This window comes from Mycteria americana, chromosome 16 (genome assembly GCF_035582795.1).
Source record: "Mycteria americana isolate JAX WOST 10 ecotype Jacksonville Zoo and Gardens chromosome 16, USCA_MyAme_1.0, whole genome shotgun sequence".
NCBI classification, from domain to species: Eukaryota; Metazoa; Chordata; class Aves; order Ciconiiformes; family Ciconiidae; genus Mycteria; species Mycteria americana.
The window spans coordinates 9824132-9842071 of record NC_134380.1 but is presented as its reverse complement, the minus strand read 5'-3'; the positions used below and the strand labels follow the sequence as shown (position 1 = coordinate 9842071).

The window sequence follows — 17940 nt, the reverse complement described above, 5'->3', positions numbered from 1 at the left end:
CTCACTGGACACAACTTCCAGTAGCAATGAAAGAAGTTACGCGTTATGCGTTCAAACAGTACAGATAGCCGTGGTCTCTGCAGGTTGAGGGGGATGTGGGAGGTGGCAGGGTTGCACGCACCGCGGCTGAAGCGGGAGAAGCCGCCGCTCGCCCCGCAGGTGGAGGCTCCCGCGGCGCCTCATTTCCAGCCTCTTTCACGACCGGTGTCGCACCGAGCTCCTCGGTCGGCGGGCGCCGGGCTCAGCCGTTGTGTTCACCAGGTTCGGCAGCAGCCGCCCTTCTTCGGAGACCGCCCGCCTGACGGTGCCCGTGGCCGCTGGCTGCCCCGGGCGCAGGCGCTGCTGCCGGCGCCGGCCGAGCCCGGCGCTGAGGGGACGAGCGGCTCCGGCAGGGCGGGAAGGCGGGCGGGGACGGACGGCCGAACGTCTCCTCACGGCGGCGCCTCGCCCGGCCCTGCGGCTGCGCGCCCGGACTCTCCGCTAACGCCGGCTGGCATGGCGCGGCTGGTGGCACCGCCGCCTCGGCAGGTGTGGTGGGCTCCTGCGGGGCGGGGAGCGGGGGTCGGGCAGGCTCGCTTCCCCCGCACGGCCCGGGCAGGCAGCGGAGGCGGCGGGGCCCGCCGGTGCGGGCTTGCCCGAAGTCTGCGGCGCTCTGCCCTTGTTCGCCGGCCGCGACCCCTGTCAGGCCCCTCCCGGCAGCAGGCCCAGTCTCGGGCGTGCTGGGCTCGGCTCTGCGAGCACCCGGGAGCCCGGCTTCCTGCACCCACCGCCCTGGGCAGGGGCTGTCCTTCAGCGAATTCATCTTTGTTGTAGTGGAAGTGGTGGGGATAACTTACCTTTCCTTTCCTATCCCTCTGGGGACTATCAAACCAGTTGAGGTGTTACTTTCTGCTCTCCAGGTGCGCATCCACCATCTTTCTCCAGCTCCTCAGGGCTGCTGGAGGGTCTGGCCCTCTCCTTTCTTCTTGGCATGTTGGTTCCCACAGGGTGGTTGATTCATAGTCCTTGGTGCTTGTACTCATTCCACTCCTTGTGTCTTCATTACCTGTGCAGCTTTCACAGTCTGCTGCTGTTCCCAAGTGGGCACATTTTGGGTCAGTTCTGGGACCCGTTCCCAAAATGGTGGCAGCAGGATTATGGCTGTGAGTGAGGAGACTGGCTGTGCGGTGGTGGCTGCTGCCTGGGGTGACTGATGGCAGCAGCAGGATGAGCCATCCCTCGGTAGATTTGCTTTCTGAAGTGAAAGCCTGACTGGTTTAAAACCTCTGATTCATCAAGGGAACAAACAAACAGGTCAGGCTCAAGAAACACTCAAATGCAGTAGAAGTTGCATGAGCCTCACTGGAGCAGTCAATGAAAGGTGCTACTGGATTCTTTAAAACTGTCTTGTAGGTGATGGCTGCTGCCATTGAGTGTGCAAGCTTTGAGGAAGAACAGCTTCCTAATAAGAGAGAAACTATGACATGGAAGCCCAGAAAAGGTAAGCCTGAAATATTAGGAAGAAACAAAGCAGACAGTGAATAATGAAACTTACACTCTGCTTGAGGAAATACACTTAAAACTTTTTGGTGATGCATGGGAAATGCCTCTGCAGTTACTGCACTAAATTATTTGCATGTAGATATTTGTGTATGCCTAGGTGCAAGAGTAATTAATCAATACTACAAAAAAAAAATTTTTTTTTTTTTTACTAGAGCTGTGGTTTTTCAACATACCTATTTTTTTAAAATACCAACAGGTGAATGTAGTGAAACAAGACTGCTGAGTCCTTTGCCTTAGTTTAAAGAGTTATTTTCCAACAAGAGTCTGTGGAAAATCCTTACTTGGGCTAGTGTTGTGATGCAAGCCTATGTCCAATGTTCCCAAGCATCTGAAACCTGAAGCCGCACTGTAGTGGTATTACATATGTAAGAAACTGCATATATTATAATTAGATTAGTAGTCACGAAGTGCATTCGTATGCCTGTCTGAATTATTGCATGCTAAGCATTTAATTGTTTCTGTTTAATTCCTAAGTATCTCTGTTGGCTCTTTCTATTGGTTTTAGAATGTTTGCTGAAGAATAGTCCAAATGTTCTTGATAGTGAGTCTGAAGAAAGTGAATTCTCTGATATCTCTCACAATGAAAATGATGTCAGTGGCTCTCCTGTTGACTGTGTTCATGTACATCCTGACCTGGAAGACTTGGGTGGTGAAGTCTCCAGCATGCCTGAGGCTGTAACTTTTCCAGAGCTGCAAACTGCTTCTGTGCACGAGGTGGAGGACTGGGATAAAGAATTGGAGGACTCTGAATGTAATCCTTATGGTGAGTACAAATTTACTTGTGCTTCATTTGATAGTATGTATTGGAGGTAGGTGCTTTGCAGGTTAATGCGTTTAAATAACTCCACGTTCTATTTTGGGAAGCATTTTTTGTTGTTGTTAACCTCATGGATTTGTAATGCATAATTTTGTTGTCAAATACGGGATTTAAAGGCAGTGTTATGAAGGTCACATGAAACTTGCTTGAGCAATTGAATTCTTAGGGAGTGGAATGGTAAGAAGAAGAATTGTATGTGTGTATTGAGTTTCTCTGGAGAAGCTAGGTCTCAGTAGTGTATCTGTTGTTCTGAAGCAGAAGAGAAGGGTACATGGAGTACAGGAATGTAACTTTTTTGTGTAAAAGGAGTTCATCCTTTCCTCCAAGAAAATTCATCCAGACTGTGCAGTGTAATGTCCCTCTAGAGCATGGAGTTCTTTGGAGGGGAGCAGTACAAGCACTCAGTCTCCGAGTATGGTTTGTTGTTGCTTTTGCTGTAGGTTGTGGTTTGGTTTTTTTTTTGTGGTAGGGGTTTTGTTTGTTTGTTTTGAAGCTTGATCCTCTTAAGTGATTGTGCATGTGATCAGTCCCATGGACAAAGGTGGCAATGGATAGAAGCAGTTTCATCCGCATCTGTAGAGTTGTATTAATCCTCCAGTCTGTAAACTGTTTTACAGTGACTCGTGTTGATCTGAGTCTCAATCTTCCATTTGCCAGGCTGTATGTTAGGATACAACCAGCGGATGGAGTTTAGCCAGCAGTGGTGACCTGCTGTGTCTTTGTTTACACAAAATAGTACCATTTCCATTTTCTTCTCATTAATGGGTATCTTTTGTAATTAATACAAACACTCCTTTCTTGGCTTAGGAAATATCGATTCTCTGTTTATTTTAATTCTATAAATGGCTGTTGTATTCAAGTTCCATTGTTTGATAACAGAAGGAAGCGGGAAAGTTTTTGCAGCCTTCCTGCAAAAATGTATGTTCTGTATGTGTTCTAGAAAATAATTCTGATTTTAAAATGGAAATACAGTAGTGGTTTTTCACACTGGGTAATCTGAGAAAAAGACTGTTTTCTTTTTGGATGTTTCCCTCTCTTTCATCCTGCGCTTTCCTTTTAATCTCTCATGTACTCAAATTTATGGAATGTTTTGAATTTTTTTTTTTTTTTTAACTGGAACTGTCATAAGGTCTCTTCTTTTCCTTTATTGAACTAACTCATCCATACCTGTAGCTTATGCTCTCCAGATCCTCACAAACAAAGGAAGCTGATTGTGGGATTCAGGTGCTTGTGAAGGGTACTGAGTACAAGTGTCTTAGTTGTTAACTGCTACAAATAAAAAACGTGCTTGGTTGGTCATTTTATGGCTTTTTAAAAACGCTTGTTTTGATGGCTTGTTTGGCAGTGCTACTGGAAGGCTGACACATGGATATACTGTGTTGGGTCCCCTACTCTGAGTCCCATATATGTCTGCTGCCTGATACTGTGGGCTTTTCATTTGCTCAGTCTTTTCAGTGTCTGCTGGCTAGAAATATTTTGCTTCTGTTAAAGGACTTAGCCCTATTTTTGTGCTAGGTTGGTTAAATAACAGGCTTATTAGGCTTAATTCTAGCCTAGTGGAACTGTTGTTCAGAGCTTGCTTTTATAGGACCCCACCCTTCCATTCTGTCCAGTGACCCAGTTCTTAAAGGGTTCAGAGGGCTCCTAACTGGGATGTGGTTATGGAGACAGCAGGAGGGGGGAGGAGAAATAGAAGTAATGGTTTCATGAGCCTTTTATGCCTGGAGAAAACGTAGAACTGCATGCATTGTAAGAGCTGGTGTCGGATGTTCTGAATCCAGGTTTATCAATGAGCTTTTCCAAAAAGTGTTTTGTGTCTGTGGCAAGAACCTTCCTTAAAATGAAGACGTTGCCAAATTCAGCTGTTTGCTTCGTTTGTAGGTCTAATTCATGAGTGCTGGCAGATCAAATTGAAATACTTAACTGCAAGATGCTGTAGACTTGCAAAATAATCTGCTACACTATACCACTAGTTTTCTAAGTATCTGCCATGGTTTAAATATTTTCTTTGATCTTCTTTAGATGCTGGCGATCTCCACTGTGGAAGCTTTCAGGAAAATAATCTTTTGGCCTCATACTCATGGCGAGAGGATTCGTTTTACAACCCGGGCTGTCACCATGCAGCTTGCCTTGCTTTTACACCACCAGTTAGAATGACTGAGGCTGGCCAGTTTGATGATGCTGATGAATGAGGTTGACCCTGGTCAGAACTAAGTTTGGCTTCTGAGTTGGATTATGTTCTTCACCAATTAAGTCATGTCAAGTCCTTTGGCTTGCTTGCAGAGTTCTGCATAAGGCCAGAAATGCTACAGTACATCTCCAAAGTTTTGCTTAGACTGCTGCTGAGCTGTTTATAAATTGACCATGCTTGACCTCTGGAAAAGAGAGTGCAGGTGCTAGCTGTAAGGAGTCAGTGCATTTCTGGACTTTTTGTTTGTATTATATCGATCTATGTTGCTAATGAATTGCTTGAGAGAAAGTATTTAATTTCTAAACTTCAGCTTGTTTGCCAAGCTTTGCCAGTTTTGACATGCTGGTTCCTGTGTGTCTGTGTAACTTATAGTTTTCTTTCCTTTCTGTTTGATGCTGTCAAATTGGTTTGGATAGCTTTAAAAACTCTTCCTCCTTCCAGCTTCTCTGTTGTATTTCTATGTTGCAGTTTGTGATTCCGTATCTAATACTGGTGTTTAACAAAATTAGCCATGACAAATACAGAATTAGTTGTTTTGTTAAAACATACTTGTTTTTATGTATTTCAGTATAAAGGAATTACAAATATGTGATACGCATTTTGCAAATACACGTGTGGACATACAGTAGGGCCTGCTGCATCCAAGGGAAATGCTGGGTGCTTCAGACTGCTTCCCAGCAAAGGTTTCTCCACATCAGACCTTCTTGTATATGGGCATATTATCCTCCAGTCTCACAGTTGTCTTTATAACATTCTCATGCAACATCAGACATACAATGACGAAGAAAATATCTATGCTTACATAGTGTCTTGCAGCATATAATCTCTGTGTCCTGCAGGCAGTAGTGGATTAAGGTTACTGATACTGCTGATATGTTTGTTTTGTTGTTGTTTGTGTTGTGAGGAGACGGAAACACAAAATACCTCCATAAAGTCTCTAGGAGAATAGCTGGAACTAGAACCATATCCTTCTTGCCTTTCCTTTGGAGTTAAAGGAGACGTTCTCAGATGAAGTATGTAAATGGATTGAATGGCTGATCACTTGAGTAACAATAATCTTCAACTAATGCTCATTAGCATGTTTCATTAATCACTTATCCCTCAAGAACTTTTTGATGGGTTCATGTTTTGACACTGACTGATACTGGAGCACAGTACCCATGTTGTTTATTCTCAGGCGAGGAGTTAACATTTACCACTGGGAGACTTTTTTTTTTTTTTTTTTTTTAAATCATCCAATGTATGAGACTGAAATAATTTACGCATTAGTTTGGAAGGAGGAAGTGAATGACACAGTAACATTTGCTTAATCTTTTCCTTGAGAGCAGAGGAGGACAAGAGCTTGGAAGAGTCTTTCCTTCTGGTACCTTGCAGTTCCTGGTTACGTCTTAGTACCTAGCAAGCAGTCAAAGTAAAGAGTGAAAGCCTGGTGTTGAGGTTGCAGGAAAGAGGGCCAGTTCTTTTATTCCTATATGATGGAGTGATCTAGGGATTAGCATTTCCATCAAAATTTACCTTGGCATGCCTCCAGAACACATACATACAGCAGAAAGCATAACAGACTGTTCTTTTCCCTGCACGGCAAGAAAGCCGTAGCTGTGCTATCTAAGGCATTGGGAGTGTTTTTTTGTTCTGTGGACTGCTGTGTATCAGCGAGAGAGTGCAGCTCTTTTGAGTCCTGCATTAGTTAGAACGTGCACTTGACTCTCTGGAATAGAAGTGAGAATTGACTGTGCCCAGCTCATCAGGTTTGAAGATACAGCGACTTCTTTCTCTAACTGAGGAAACAGGAATGAAACTCTGTGCATTACTATAACTGACTCATCAACTGGAGTACAATTGTTGATTTGCATTTATAAATGCAATGTGATAAATGTAAATTGAGTACAGATTGCAGCTGAAATAACAATACACCAGTAAAGTGTAAAAGTTCTGAAAAAGCACAGGCTATTTTGTGAGTCTGTTGCTGGAGCCTCGGCAGTCATCTGTAGATGGCCATGCTGAGCGCTACCCTGCAGAGGGCAGCACAGAATTGCCTGCCCTGCTCAGCGTATTTTCATCTGGCACCAAGTTTCATCAGCAAGTGTCAGATCCCCGGGCTGGATTTCTAATGTTGATAGCAATTTAGATCTGTGTTCTGCATAGCCCTGTTGTTCCCCAGTGAGACTGATTCATGGCTCTGATTAGTTTCTCATTTTTTTTATTTCACTCTGAAGTTACACTTACTGGACTGAAAAATTTCTCCCATGGCTGAGAAAAGAACATCACTTGGCTTTGGGCTTAATATATTTTTTTTACTATGCTTGTGGGAGATGTCCCGTCATATTTAATAATGATGAAACTAACAGAATTCTGTGGAAGCAAACCCGCCTTCTTTAAATTGTTTTAAAAGGATAAGCAAAAAGTCTTTATAACATTGATTAGGTTGATTTTCTTCCTGTATGGTTCCAAAAGTCCATCAGTCACAAAGTCTTCAAGCCATTTTCTATGTACTCTATAAATCAAGTTTGTTTTTTCAGCCTGTACCTTTAATTGCAATCAGCCTTGTCTGTCTCGGCTGTCATGTTATTTGAGGAGAAATTGTCTTGAATGGCTGCCTTGCTGAACTGTTTGTATTTTAAATGACTGTAAACTTGAAAGATTTGTTTTCAGTTTCCCTTTTAGGTTAAAACTGACACTACCCCCACCAGCATTGGAAAATATGGTATGAGGATTTTACAGCAGAGATGCATTGCACTCTCTAGGGATATGTTGGCAAATGTAACTTTGTTCGTCTTGGCCCTGCTTGTTAGGGAAGGGGCTTAATGCAAAGCTTGATCTGAATACTCTCAGACTTCTGTGGGATTAGAAAACCAGATGCAGACTTCTCAGAAAGCATCTCCCTGGAAGGATTTGAAACCAAGCTCACGGATTCCGATGTTTCTGCACTACAGAGTGTTTCAAATTCCATTGTGAATCTTGCACTGAGCCTGTTTTGTGTTGACACAAGCGTGCCATTCTAGGCAAGAATATGTTGCAATTAAAAACAACATAAGGTAACACATGAGCCAACAATTCAAGCCAAGAGCGTCAACCCTTCAGCCTGCTCAAGTTATTGGAGGGAAAAGAGTCCCATTGCAGGACCAAGATTGTAAATATTTTACGCATACAATAAACACATTGGCAGTACATAGGTCACTTGGAAAATTTATCGGTGTCCAAGATTTCTCAGTTAAATGCGCATACATATCTAACAAGATTTCCCCATTCTATACCTACAGTATACGATACCATTCAAAGGACAGAAGGCTCTTCTGCAGGTTAATATGCTTGCTGGATTTGTATCATGGGGGAGGCTTAGTAGTGTGGCATGATACAGTAACTCAGGAGACCTGGGTACAACTCTGAAGCTGCTCTTGCTTTTCTTCTCATTTCCCCTTTTTGCAGGTAGAGATAATGATACCAGCCTGTTCGTAAAGTACTTCAAATTCTCTGAGCAAGAAATTTTGTCTAAATAGTGATGTGTTTAAAAAAACAAGAGTTTTGCATTTTCTTTGAACAGGCCAGCAAAGAAACTAGAATTTGTTTTGGGTGCATCTGTTGTTTCCTTTGAGACCTACAGGGAATGATTTGCAAGAGGAAATAATTGAAGGAAATGCGTTCATATTTCCTGTTGATAAGGTACAGCATTTAATTCATACATCAGATTGAGATAGTGGTTTCTTGCTCTTATATAACCACACAATCCAGCCCATTTTAGTGTCTTTTAAAGATACTACTACTTGACTTGTTGTTTTGTCCCATCTTTTAACTAGTGTGCTTTGGCTCTTAAGCTGAGAAAACGCCTCCACTGTTGACGGGACTTTGTGAATAATTTCACAGACTAAAGGAAAAATGCTGATGGCAGCAGCTCATCCTGACCATCTGCTGCTTCCAAGGACACCAGTGTGAATCCCATTGTAACAAAGGCCATTTTGTGAAGCTAGTGGGTAAGTCTCTGTAGGCACAGGGAAGGAGCTTGTGATACTTACCCTCTGTGCTTCTGTATTGCAAACGTAGGCATTGGAGGCTTGAATATTAGAGGATAAAATTGTGGTGGAATTGTTAGTCCTGGGAGTACCAGCTGCTCATAGCATAGCTTCCTAGTTTGGCAGAAGAAACCGTAACCTACTAAAAAAAGCTGTAAAGCACACAACCCTAGTAATTGGTTTTAGTGATGGAAACAGCGTCCTTTAAGCATTTGGAATAGATCCTCAGCTGGTATAAACTGTTGCAGCCCATCACCCAAGCAGAAGCTCTGTCCTTGTATATCCCCCTACGCAATGCCTGCGTACCAGAGTGTACAGAGTACCAGAAAATGCCCAGTTCTCATTGTGCTATTTTGCAATTTTAATCAGTGTAGGTATTGCGGACTCTTGTTCTGACATTAAACAAGTTATTTAGTATTTCTATCTCTACCTTGGGAACTACTCCAGAACTTTCACATTCTCACTGAGGAGTTCCTTCGGCTACTTAACACATACTAGAAAATATTTTGTCTTTTTTTTTAATTATTTGATCACAGATGAAGTAATATCATTTAATCTGCAATCTTTGTCCAGACACCTTACGGGTTTGTGAGTAAATGTGCAACATTATAATATAGAACTGACTGGCTACAGTTGGCTGGGAACTATCTAACTCCATCTCCTGCTGTACACGTTACATGCTCAAATGCTTCTGGGTAAGTAAATAGGTGTGACAGTGGGATTAAACAGGACCTATGCTCCACAGCAGAGAGCACAGCCTCCTTTTATGTAACTGGAGTTCCAGATAGTAAGGAAAAGTATTTTAGCTGAGCAGATCTGAATTAATTTCTAGCCTGGGTAGGCAGCCACTGAAAGCCAGTGCTGTTTGAAGCCAATCCACATTGAGGTATTTGGCACGAATGAATACTGAGCTGGTAGTGTCTCAGGTGGATTCTCTGCAAGGAATTGGGGACTGAACTGAGTGGCTCCAAAAGCACCCTTTTTGTCAGGAGAGAAGCACGTTATATGTTTGGTCTGGATTTGATATACCCTTAAGTGGACAGTGTTAGAAAACTTAGGAACTGCATCTGCTCCAAAATAGCATCTTTTGTGAAAATAAAATATCTGTAGAGGAGGATAACAAGGAACGTCTAGATTTAATGCTGTGCAGGCCTGTTAGATTCTTCTGTTTGGTTCCAGTTGCTGTATTTACTGCATTTTACCAAAACATACTGGCTCTGATATAAAAAAACCATCTGATACTGCGTTGCAATTCAGAACCCCTCTTAAAACTCTCCTAGGGAAAAGGGGAAGGGTGTAGGGGGAAATTAATATAGCTGCTATTTTAAACTTTTAATGGCTATGTGTCATAGATAGGGATCGCTTTGGTCATGTAGCCTAACCTGCTGTCCTCCAGTGTACAGTCAAGGAATTCTTGTGGCAGAAGAAATGCTTCTTCTGTATTGGTTTAACACATCTTGTAAGCTCTTACTTCACAGACAAATTAAAGCTCTGAGTGCAGGTTTAATAATTAAGTATGAACACATAAGATGATGTACAAAATAGTACCTGGAGTGTTGATCTGCTGGAACAAGCCCTTGTCCCTACGTGCAAGCCTGAGGAAGTCCATGTGGGGCAACAGGTCTGGTACAGGAATCTCAGTTGTTGCATTCTCCTTAGTACAGGAGAAGAACATGTAAGGGACGTTTGCAAAGTTTGTTTCAGCTGCATTTAGCTCGTTATATCACCTGAAGCAGGACAAGTGTTAATCTGAAATGAATGCACAAAGGTGGAGCCTGTAAATAGGCGCAGCGCTAATTCAGAAGCCATCATCATTTTCTTGTCTGCTGTCACTACTGGATTTGCTAGAGTACTAGATCCCCCTTATCCTGTTTAATCAGTATCTTCAGTTCTGTATTCTTCAAAGAGGCCATTGTTTTCCTGGTCTGAAACACCTTTTACCTCATGTTTTGTTTAGTTCTAGTTTTTCTGCATTATTCATACTTGATTTGTTTTATTGGGCCTCTAACTCTGCAGCTTGTAGTTTGCCAGAAGTCTGGTCTTTTCAGTGGGATTGGTCAGACATTATAAAGATAAACAGATAAATGTTTTTCAGGCAGAGACTGCCTGTCTACTAGATAAGAACTACATTTAGTTCTATTATCTGCACTTGTGTTAGGTGAATTAGATTTAATTTGGTCTTTTGGAGAGAAGTGGGCAAACTGTTCTTCAGACGGATCTGGGATTTGGTTTAAGGACAGGCTTTCTTATGTGGTCTATAAAGTGCATTGTAGCCCTATAGGAATACTTTGTGTGTCTGGTTCCTGCCTGCAATTTTGAATGCTAACTTTAATGATCATGCTTCTAATTGTGTACAGAGGTAAATTCTCAGATGAAAGAATGGGGAGTTTCATGATCTGTCCCATTAACTGCAGCAGGTTTCTGTTGTGCAAAGGAGTGGCTGCCTAAAACTGGCACCTAATACTGACAGCAACACCTTCTCGGGTATGCTGGCTGCGCAAGGCACCTTCCATCTCTCCACAAAGTGTAACTGATTAAAGGATGTATCGACTTCTTAAATCAGCCGCATCTTTTTCACTTACAGGTTATGTTACTGTCATTTACTTTTAATTAGGTTCCATCTGAAAAAGGAGTAGATGTGGACATCGTGCTAGCATGTGGCAGCGTGGCTGTTCGGTATTAGAGGATGGGGGAAATCGGTGACACCCAGCCTTTGTGATCCTGACTGCCTGTAAACAAAAGGGCTAAGTTCAGTGTCCTGCTAATAGACTTAACTGTTCGGAAATTGAGACTTCAGGTACTTGGGAAACAACCTCTTTTGCTACATATCCTTTCAAGTTTGGCGTAGTTAGTCCTGTTCAGCTTACCTTGGTATTTGATATTGCTAAGGCTTTAATGCTAGCTTCCACCACAATTCAGTCCCCAAGGCTTGGCAATAGGATTTTGACTGGTTTCAGGGCTTATCTCTATGGTTTGTGTTTCACTTTCTGCTTGAATTTTCCATTTTGGAAGGACTCTTTTCCTTTTTTGTCTGTTTTGTACTGAGTGGTTGCTTCTGCCTGGGGTTAAATTTAGTTTTTGTTTCTACCGGTAGTACTAAGTCCCAGCAATGGATGCTAGCTAAAGAAAGGACAAAATGCGTTCTCTGACTGTTATGGCAGTGTCCACCTTGTATCAACAGTGAGTGTGGGAGAAGGCTGAAATGAGGTAAATATGGGAGAACACAGAGAGAGAGTGTGCGGTAACTGTGCTCATTTTTACAGCTGGAGCATACTTCAACTTTGACTTGATTACTTCCTCTTTGATTAATTGAAGCCTCACCTAATTGAGCTGAGAGCTTTCCCTTCTCTAGTTTAGAGTGCCTTGTATCCTTTTTTGCTGTACTTGCTGTGTTACCTTAGACATGACACTGATGTGAGAGGGATATTTATTTTTAGCACTTCTTCCCATGATTAATCCATGCAGGTTCTGTTTGACCGTTCAATGCTATTTTAATGATGTAGGCAACAGCTGTTTTCTCTATGTCTTATCAAATATCCTCTATGTTCTAATAATAACAAAGAAGTTTCTGTATTCTTGGCTATTCCAAATTTCCACCCGAGGGATCTCATTGCATCTCTTCGTGGGGACTGCAATCTAGGAATAGGTACTTGTGGCTAGATAGATAGATTCTTTGCTTTAAATAAATAAGTGTGATTGAGGATTTAGCATTCATTTTATCTTGATTCTATCATTACATCTAGGATGACATTTAGGGCTAATTTTTTTTTTTAGCAGCTCAGTAGTTTTAACTGTCGTCTTGTTGCTTTAGTAAAATGACAAGTATACCAACGTGCTTTGCTGTCAGATGCTGTAGGGATGATTTAATTAGACTAATTTCTGTTTTCATTAACACTTCTATTGACTGTGTTTTAATGCTACTGTTTACAGATTCTTATTTTGTGATTTTTTTTCTCCATATTTTCTCTCATCCTTTTTGTTGCCTGTTTACTATCACAAAACTGGTACTGTAGCAATTGTCTAATTTTACAGGAGGTCTCTCGCTGATTGATATTATCTGGCAAAATATGGTATCTGCACCACTGTTAAATGGTATCCTTTTTTTTTTTTTCTGTTGAGCAAGACTGCATATGATTTAACTTGTCCTTCAAGTGGTCTATAGAAGCCATACTGAATGAGAGGACATGACATATATGTGTACCAGACCTGTCATCTCTGTAGTCCCACTCAGAAGCAGGGTAGCATGAACTAGTACTCTCCTATAAAACTACTACTCTAGGACAAAATCCTATGCATCATGCCAGTGTTGGCATACCCTGATAGACCAGAACTGTGATAATGTGACATATCCCAAATTCCTTCTGACTTCATATTTTCACTGCTGATATTTTTGACTGTGGATTTTTAAATCATTACACACTTAAGGTCTGAGAGAGATGTGTTTTTTCAGTAGGGAGTCTGTCATGTTTAATTATCATAATTATCTTGAGAAAGTTCTGGATTTGTGAAATAGTTGCTTGTTTTCAAGCTTTTTACAGTCTGCAGTACACAACAGAGGAATGCAGTTTATTCTTAGGCATGGAAACTTATACTACTGAAGTGCTTCATCAAATTCACTAGTAGTAAATAGCGTGTTTTTTCTTGCTTAGCAGTCTTATCTTCAGCAGTGAATTTCAGAAAGCCTTTTGCAGGTGGATTTCATTCTGATATAACAGTCTACTATAGCTCAGGGCCAGCTTTATTCATTAATCTTCTATCCATACAGCTACCTACTTTTAAAGTAACTTGAATATTGAACAGGATTTGGAAGAGAAAGTATTTCAGCTACTCTTAACAACTTATGAGTTAGTCACCACAGAACACTGCCTGTTCTGTCTTCTAAAAAAATGAACATTTGCAAACACTTCACTTGGTTTAAAAAGAAAAAAGAAGTTGTCAAGGACAATAACAGCAGAAGTAGAAACCACTTAGCAAATTTTCTTTGTCAAGGATGATATGAAAATTATATTTGGAAGGTAGCTATGTTGTAAAGTACTTCAGAGGCCACTGCTAGTAAACATGAATAGCTTCATGTATTGAAAAGCCGCGGTCCGCTGGAAAAAAATGGCTTGAATGCCAGTCTGTGATTTGCCAAATTAAATATCTATTAAAATTTATAATGAAAATTACAGTGTTGCTATAGTTACCAAAGCTTCCTTAGTTCCAGGACTGCAGTGCATTTCACTTCAAAGAAGAATCCCTTTTCTCCCATTCTTTCAGTATAATCGAATAGAACTTTGAAAAGTGCTTTTAATTTGCATGAATTAGTTGGTGGAACTTGTTGCCACGAGGAATTGGAAAAGCTGGAAATAGAGCTGTTCCCAAAACATGTGCTTTTATTTCACAACATCTTTGAATTACATCTCATTAAATCGCATTCTTCAGTTCTGTCCTGTAGGGCAGAGGTGACCTTCCCTTGGCTGGAAAGACAAGCACGGCTTACAGCAACCCACTGAACTTGGGTAAAGCTCTAACAGATACTACTGTGGGTCTCTTGCGTGTGTTATGAGGAGAATGCGTAGTCACGCGTTTGTGTTTATATGAGTGGCTTATGGCCACTTGTTCTTGAAACTGGTGTTGCGCTTCTGAACGTTTCTGCTGTAAAGTACGCCTTGACTAGTAAATGAAAAGGTCAAGGAGGCATGACTTATGGTCAAGATACGCCATTATTGTTCCGTTAGGGCTTATTTCCTCTGAAGCTGCAGGTGCTGCCACCATTGTCATCGTGGCCAGTTATTGCAGAATGTTTGTGAATCTGTCGGAAAACATAACCTGTTATTTGTAATGTGAAGGGATGGACATAAGCCCCGTGGTGATATCCTGTTAGACAATTCCTATACAGCTTTCCTCACTGAGCTCAATAAATGATAATATTAGCAAGGTTATAAAAACAATAGAGTGAAGCAGAGGAAATAAAACCAAAGGATTTTGCTCTGTCATCCTGGCATCTGGCCTGCACCAACAGCACATCTGCCCAGCAAAGGTCAAAGATTAAGTGCTTCTGACACTGCTTACTTTTGTCAGGGATTGTTCCCCTTATCTTGAGCACAAAAGAGTGTGTGTTTAGGCGTTTCCCATCATGTCCTCTAGGGTTATTATGCAAAGATTACTTTCTTGTTGTGGCCATACATTTTCTGCATATTATCAAGCCTTTTGTATCCAACATGGAGCTTCTGCTTATAGTTTAAAACTGTTTTTAACATGTACATTTGTGTCCATGTAAATAACTAATGGAGGGAAAGTATTTACTGAATTAAGTCTGTTTGCTTTAGAGCTGCAAAGCTTTGTCCTTCAGAAAAACAGTCTCACAGGATGTGTGAAAGCATTCAGTTGTTAGTCGTGAGTGTGCACATCTGGCCAAGCCATGGCATTCCTGGTGATGCAATTCCCTATTCCCTTCCTCGCTGTCCTGTCTGATGTGGGCTAGGCTGGTCCAGCTGGAGAGGTGTGCAATGATGCCTTTCAGCCTGCTGCATCCACAGAGGAGGAGGGTGTGGGTCTCTAATGTACCACTCATGGCCAGATTCATCATTGACTTGTGCGGGCTCTAGGAGTGCCTGAAGGCTTCCTTAAGTGAAGGTGAAAAACAGGTGATGAAGTAATATTGACTGTGACTTTTGTTGTAGCCTGGATATGTATATAAAATCTCCTACCCCCTATATGAAACTACTTGTTTATTTCAGATGAAATATATAGGTGGTTACTATACCAACCTTCCTGAGGTTTATGAGGAGTTGAACGGAAGATGTTCCTTTTAAGCCTTTGATATCCTTAGGTCCCTCTGCTCTGTAAGAGCCTTTATCCACTTTGCATGCTCTTGAGTTGGAGTAAGAACAATCAATATAATTTTGTACACAGAGAAGAATGGGATTAAAATTTGAAATTGCGACAGTATCCATATCCTCTTTTTCATATTAAATAAACAGGGAACTGGTTATTTAAATCCTACAAACAGTTTTGAAAATAGCTGAAAGTCCTCACAGATCCGCAACATGCAGTCAAGATAGTTCTTTGTGAAAACAAAATGATTCCCATGTGCACCTTTACAAGTACATACTTGGGTACATCCACGGCATATTTCTGAAAGAGCTCGTTCACCAATACCAGTGTGTTTCAAAGTTCAGTTTTCTGGCACTTTTGAATCTGCTGCCTGAACACATTCTGAGGATTGGAAACATCATGTGGTTTGAATAAATAAAAACACCAAATTGCCTGGGGTGCATCTGTGCCCCCTTGCTGCGCAGCCCCCTTGTTTCTCTGCCATTAGCCTGACAATTTCAATCAAGTTTTTAATGGACTCCTGGGGCTTCCCCAGTTTCTGTTCAAGCAGAGTCTGGCACCAGTCTTCCCAAGTCCATAGCACTGAAAAGCTTTATTTTAGCTTCTGATTGTACAGAAATTTAGTGACAGGCAGGAAAGAAATAAACTGGTCGGATGAGTGCTAAAATAGCAGGAAAGGGCTATCTTTAGAAAAAATTCATAACTTGCATTTTGCTTTGTCAAATTAGGAAGTGCAAAGTATAGAGCAACCATAGATCAGACTTCTCTGTAATCTCTTCCAGATTTTGACAGATTGACAGTTTTATTTAAGAGTGTTTTGTTTAATTCCTTTTGCCTTTACACCTGAGAGTGTTCACAGGCCTATGCAAGTTTAGACTGCAATCCTGCGGGTTTTTTTTTTAATATAATTGTTGGCCATTAAAAAAAATTGAAGTAAATATTATGAAGGCTTTTAATTTTCATTCCTGTTCAGGAAGTTTCCAAATCACCTCTAACACTTACATAAGTTATTTTCAACAGTTTCTTGTATTTAAAAACCTTCTTATTATAAAGGAAGAGTGTACCATAAAACTATAACAGTTGCCACTTTGCAATAATTATGGGCTAATGATCTCTTTTGTTCTAAGTAAAAGAAGCCATTGTGATTGTGTCTCAATATTAGGTTTTTAACAGCAGCTGTTTTAACAATTGGTAAAGGTTGAAGTACTGTGATCTATATGGAATAGATGTTGGGTTTTTATAATGACAAGGGTATTCAGTACCTTTCTCTGTATCCTTCAAGGAGTTACGTGTATTATTCCTCCATACAGTAGGTGGAGACAAAGACCTAATGAATTATATAATGTCTCCTCAGACTGATTTTATTAGCTATGCTAGGTCTCTCCTGATTTTTGGTGTTATTAACGTCCTTTATAAAAATAACAAATATCAAATAATTTTGTCCAGAGGCTGTTAATGTATGTTTACATTGTGCCGTAATTCTTTTGCTGGCTCCTATCGATAAATTGGTTCTTTCAAATATAAAGTCTGATTTGGAGATTGAGGAGATATCTGTGAAACCTTTCTGTGCAAGTTCAGATCTGTCTTAGGCCCAAAAATTCAGGGGTCAAAGCACGCCCAGGATTGACTTCAAGTTTGAACGTATCTAGAAATTCCCAGTGGTGTAGGAGTTGGATGTCTGTGCAGACTGGAAGATTGAGGTGTGGTCTGCCTCTGTTTATAAAGTGAATTTGTATGTGTATGTATGTTTATATAAATCCTGTGCATGTTTACAGGTAGGTGTTTGTGTGCTTACAGCATGTTTGTGGGCACACAGAATATGGTGTTGGCATCCTGCCTCTGCCTAAATGTAACTGAAATCTTACAGTGTAATTTGGGAGTGAGAACAAATGGGGTGTAATCCATAAAGTGGGAGAGATGGTTTTATTAGCTTTTCGAAGGAAAATGGAGCTTGCAAGTTTCTCAGATACCTTGGTTGACTGTTTCAAGTAAGAAATAATCTGTAGATACATTTTTGTTTTAATCTTCTCCTTAATATCATTTACACTGTGCTGCTAGATGCCTCTTTGATAGAGGAAGTCTCTCTGCCGTATGCATCATACCACATGTACTGAAATTAATTGAAATAGTCATGCCAGAGATGGATTTCCAGATGTATAACAGTGTACAAATATGTTTCTCCTGTTCTGTTGGATGCAAAGCAGGTTGCCTTAGGAGAGAAGGCTTTGTCACATCTGTCCCTCATGCTCAGCTAAGGTTACAATTTGACATTAACCCCTGCGATTTCAGCAGACCATGGCAGGATTCCCTTATTTATTGATCTCAGACTGGTCTGTTGAAAGTTTCTGTGCTTTGTAAATGCAGAGTTTAGCTAGTGAGGTATGTTTGTGACAGCATCGATGCAAGAATGCAAAGCGGAGTTTAACCCAGCAAGGAGGAAGTGGAGAGGAGCCCACATGTCAGGGTAGATCAGATGACCTGAACACAGAAGCCATTTAAGCAAACCCTTTAAGAAGGGATTTCTTGCCTTGTTTGCAGTTCCATGGGCTGCTTCAAAGCTTGAG

At 41.2% G+C, this 17940-nt stretch overlaps 1 protein-coding gene across 1 annotated transcript; it reads left to right on the top strand.

Moving 5' to 3' along the window:
* The first annotated feature begins 214 nt into the window (after positions 1–214).
* On the top strand, positions 215–5581 carry COPRS (coordinator of PRMT5 and differentiation stimulator). The gene is made up of 4 exons (XM_075518703.1): positions 215–528; positions 1393–1480; positions 2048–2305; positions 4382–5581. Exons 1-4 carry the CDS (start codon positions 496–498, stop codon positions 4549–4551), a joined length of 549 nt encoding a protein of 182 aa, XP_075374818.1. The 5' UTR covers positions 215–495; the 3' UTR covers positions 4552–5581.
* The last annotated feature ends 12359 nt before the right edge of the window (positions 5582–17940 follow it).

What these genes read in the sequence shown, in the direction of transcription:
- COPRS (XM_075518703.1), top strand. Translation starts at nt 496, where the DNA reads ATGGCGCGGCTGGTGGCACCGCCGCCTCGGCAG. An exon ending in TGGCACCGCCGCCTCGGCAG is followed by an intron (nt 529 to 1,392) that starts GTGTGGTGGGCT and finishes ACTGTCTTGTAG; the next exon opens with GTGATGGCTGCTGCCATTGA. An exon ending in GACATGGAAGCCCAGAAAAG is followed by an intron (nt 1,481 to 2,047) that starts GTAAGCCTGAAA and finishes TATTGGTTTTAG; the next exon opens with AATGTTTGCTGAAGAATAGT.